This window comes from Eurytemora carolleeae, unplaced genomic scaffold (assembly GCF_000591075.1).
Source record: "Eurytemora carolleeae unplaced genomic scaffold, Eaff_2.0 scaffold14, whole genome shotgun sequence".
NCBI classification, from domain to species: domain Eukaryota; kingdom Metazoa; phylum Arthropoda; class Copepoda; order Calanoida; family Temoridae; genus Eurytemora; species Eurytemora carolleeae.
In genome coordinates, this window is record NW_019396079.1 from 706,460 (window position 1) to 710,398 (window position 3,939).

Consider the following 3,939-nt stretch of genomic DNA (forward strand, 5'->3'; position numbering starts at 1 on the left):
CCCCCATAATTGAAATTTTGAAAAAAAAATATTCTCTACCTCGAATTAAATTGATTGAATCCACATTTCCTAGGCTCCATATCTTCCCGTCGACTAAATATTCCATCGTCTGCCATTTTGTCTGAAAAAAGGAGATCGTTTATTACAGGACGCAGGTCTTAAAACGGAATAATCTATGAAAAAAAATCCGCAATCTAAAAGTATTTTTCTGGTGGATTTCTTTGCATTCTTGATGCAGCAGGATTTATCTTCTGTCTCCGCCGAACCCTCCTCGGTTTCCGAATCCTCCGCCTCCTCTGCTTCCTCCAAATCCCCCTCGACTACCTCCTCTATCACCACCAGGGCCTCCACGTCCACGTCCCCGTCCTCCTGCTCCAGCTTGAGCTCCAAGGATTGCGGATTTTCCTCTAGTTCCGCCACCACCCCGGCCCCTGGTGGCCATGTTCTTAAGCATGGGAGCATTCTTCAACATGTCCGGGAGAATCATGAATCTGACTTTAGATCCTCGGATATAAATATGCTCTAACTGAGCAACACGTCCATCCCTAAATAAAACCAATAAATTTTATAATAAAAACAAATTTTAATGCCCCACTCTAGAAGTGTCCGTTTTGGTTACCCTTGTTATTCGGTCAACATTTATCTGAAAACATGTCATTTTTTAATTTGTTTTTGTTGTTTTCCCCTATCCTCCCCCCACCCCAAATATATGTTTTACTTTGTTTAGAGAACTAATAAATTATAGATTAAGAAAATAAAACAGATAGTTTTAAAGCTTCCAAAGTCAGTCCCTTCTTTTCGCTTAAACTTTGAAAACATCTAAACCCTAATATGACAAATTTAAAAAATAAGTCTTTAAATATTGAATAGTCAATTTTTAGTTTAAAAAAATTCTTTTTCTTCAACGGAGACACAAAAAAGTTTCTAGGCCGGGATCAAACAAAACAGAATGAATTCAGGATTAAAGTTAAATGGATCTTAAATCCTTGAAATGAAATGGATTCTATATCCTTGAAATGAAATGGATTCTACAGAGCGTCCCATATCATATTAGATTGCCTCCAATCTATAACACCAAAATAAACCCTTAATACTCGAAAAACTTATCATTTTCCGCAAGAAAATTCGATTATATAAGCCTTATGTTATTTTTCAAAATGATTCATTCTAATGAAATTTTCTAATTAGTCCCGAAAATCGTAATTTAGAACCGTTCTCGGTCTAATATGATGTGGGACACCCTGTATATCCGGAAAATGATAAGAATCCTATTCCTGAAAATGATAAGGATCCTATTCCTGAAAATGATAAGAATCCTATTCCTGAAAATGATCAGAATCCTATTCCTGAAAATGATAAGAATCCTATTCCTGAAAATGATAAGGATCCTGTTCCTGAAAATGATAAGGATCCTATTTCTGAAAATGATACGGATCCTATTCCTAAAATTGAAATAGATTCATATGTCATTTTATCTTTAAAATAAAATGGGTCAATAATCTGGAAAATTAATTTAATCCAATATTCGGAAAATGATATGGATCCTATATCCGGAAAATGAGATGGATCCTATACCCGGAAAATGAAATGGATCCTATATTCGGAAAATGAGATGGATCCTATATCCGGAAAATGAGATGGATCCTATACCCGGAAAATGAGATGGATCCTATATCCGAAAAATGAGATGGATCTTAAATCCGAAAAATGAGATGGATCCTACATCCGGAAAATGAGATGGATCTTAAATCCGAAAAATGAGATGGATCCTATATCTGGAAAATGAGATGGATCTTAAATCCGAAAAATGGTATAGATCCTATATCCGGAAAATGAGATGGATCCTATAGCCGGAAAATGAGATGGATCCTATATCCGGAAAATGAGATGGATCCTATATCCGGCAAATGAGATGGATCCTATATCCGGAAAATGAGATGGATCCTATATCCGGCAAATGAGATGGATCCTATATCCAGAAAATGAAATGGATCTTATATCCGGAAAATGAGATGTACCCTATATCCGTAAAATATCTGGAAAATGAAATGGGTCCAACTCCTATATCCTTAAAATGAGATTGATTCTATTTCCTGAAAATGAGATGGATTCTATATCCTGAAAATGAGATGGATTCTATATCCTGAAAATGAGATGAATTCTATATCCGGAAAATGAGATGGATTCTATATCCTGAAAATGAGATGGATCCTGAAGGGTGTCCCACGAAACATGACAATAGCAAGACTATTTGAAAGTCGTTTTTGGTATATGAATTTATTGCAGACATTCACTCGGCTACCTTCGTGCACATATTTGATTGTTGAAACAATAACCACAAAATTCTCCTAGTCCTGTGATTTCAAAAATGTTGTCTGCCATTTTTGTGCTGTCAATATTACTGGAGATATTAAAAATTTCGTTCCAATTTCAATTTTATTAAATAAAACAAAAAATTGTCGACATCTGAAATGAAATTTTTTTTTCATATCTCCGGTAATATTGAAAGCACAAACAATTAGGTTTATGAATAAATACCATAAATTAATTAAAGATCAGAGACGACCTTCGTCTGGCTACTGCCATGTTTCGTGGGACACCCTGTTTATCCTGAAACTGAAAAATCCTACCTAAAAGTGACAGTGACACTTGCCATTTGACTGTTCATGTTGTCTTCAGCTTCAATAAGTTTCCCTCTGTACACCTCGCCTTAAACATTTAAATATTTGAAACAATAATTAATGAAACAGTTTTTAACTATTGCTTAGGATCCGGGTCAGTTGGATCCGCAACATTTTAGCTTCTTGGATCCGGATCCGCAATAATATGAAGATTTACGGATCCAGATCCAAGGGGCAAAGTATCATTCAAAAACTGTGAAAAAAACTATCTGCTCTAGAAACTCAAAACTAGATTCGTTGCAGCTACTGTATTCCTTGAGTTCTAAGCTTTTGTTTGATATGCATAAAGCCATAGATAAAACATTTTCTATTTGTTAAGGTCATTACAGGTCATTAAAGGTCAATAAAATACAATTTNGGATCCTAAAAAATGTGAGAGTCTTTCTATTCCATAATTGCATCAATCTTACGGCAAACTATCCAGAAAATATATGTATTATGTATGCAGGGCCTCTCAAATTAACGTCCAAATAGATTTCACAGTAAGAATATTTAATTTAATTCTAGAAAGCCCAGAATATTTTGAAAAACTTGAGAATTTTTAGATTAAAATAGGCTCCGTCCCAACGTTCACAACACGGTACCCTTAATTGAAACCTTTCGCTGATAAAAAATGTCGTCCTTTCCTTTTTTATTTCTTGCGGAAAAGAAACTGGCAAGTTATATTTTTCAATTGGAAATCCAATTTATTCTTGATCAGACATAGTTTTACAAGGGGCCGTTGTGCATCGGAAATACAACTCTATGAATTAAGAGTAACTTAAAATTACGTCTGTTGCCCTTTTAGACACTTTACGTGTTGCGTTTAGGAGACAAAATTTCGGTAAAAACTTAAGTCCATCTTATTCAAATAAGTTAAAAAAAATTCTATAAAAAATTGTTCTTTTAACCTGTGGTGGTTTCAATTGTGACAATATGACCTTCAGCTTCATGAAGAACCTTCAAGGGAACTCCGATAACACTCATGGTTTAATTCTGAAAATTTGTATTGTTAAAATTCCATTTTAAATTTAGATTCAAAGATAAAGTTTAGGTCGCTTTGAAAATTGGGTTGTTAACATTAAATAAATAATATTTTGTATTATTCCAGGGTTAGGTTAGGGGTCTGACCTAAAGAACGATTTCTGCCCCCCCCCCCCCTTCCCCCTCGCTGCGGCTAGGAAAGACAAGGGGGCCGAGCGCCACCGCTAAGACAGGTTAGGAGGCCGGGCGCTGCGGCTCCATGAACTATTTTACCCATGCAGTGTTACATTTGAGA

At 35.4% G+C, this 3,939-nt stretch overlaps 1 protein-coding gene across 1 annotated transcript; it reads right to left on the reverse strand.

The window, feature by feature from the left end:
• Positions 1-120: 120 nt before the first annotated feature.
• LOC111715656 (small nuclear ribonucleoprotein Sm D3) lies at positions 121-3,677 on the reverse strand. The gene is made up of 3 exons (XM_023491012.1): positions 3,572-3,677; positions 2,631-2,709; positions 121-545 (listed from the first exon to the last, which is right to left on the reverse strand). Exons 1-3 carry the CDS (start codon positions 3,645-3,647, stop codon positions 245-247), a joined length of 456 nt encoding a protein of 151 aa, XP_023346780.1. The 5' UTR covers positions 3,648-3,677; the 3' UTR covers positions 121-244.
• Positions 3,678-3,939: the final 262 nt, after the last annotated feature.

What these genes read in the sequence shown, in the direction of transcription:
- LOC111715656 (XM_023491012.1), bottom strand. Translation starts at nt 3,647, where the DNA reads ATGAGTGTTATCGGAGTTCCCTTGAAGGTTCTTCATGAAGCTGAAGGT. An exon ending in CACAATTGAAACCACCACAG is followed by an intron (nt 2,710 to 3,571) that starts GTTAAAAGAACA and finishes TAAATGTTTAAG; the next exon opens with GCGAGGTGTACAGAGGGAAA. An exon ending in AGTGTCACTGTCACTTTTAG is followed by an intron (nt 546 to 2,630) that starts GTAGGATTTTTC and finishes GGTTTTATTTAG; the next exon opens with GGATGGACGTGTTGCTCAGT.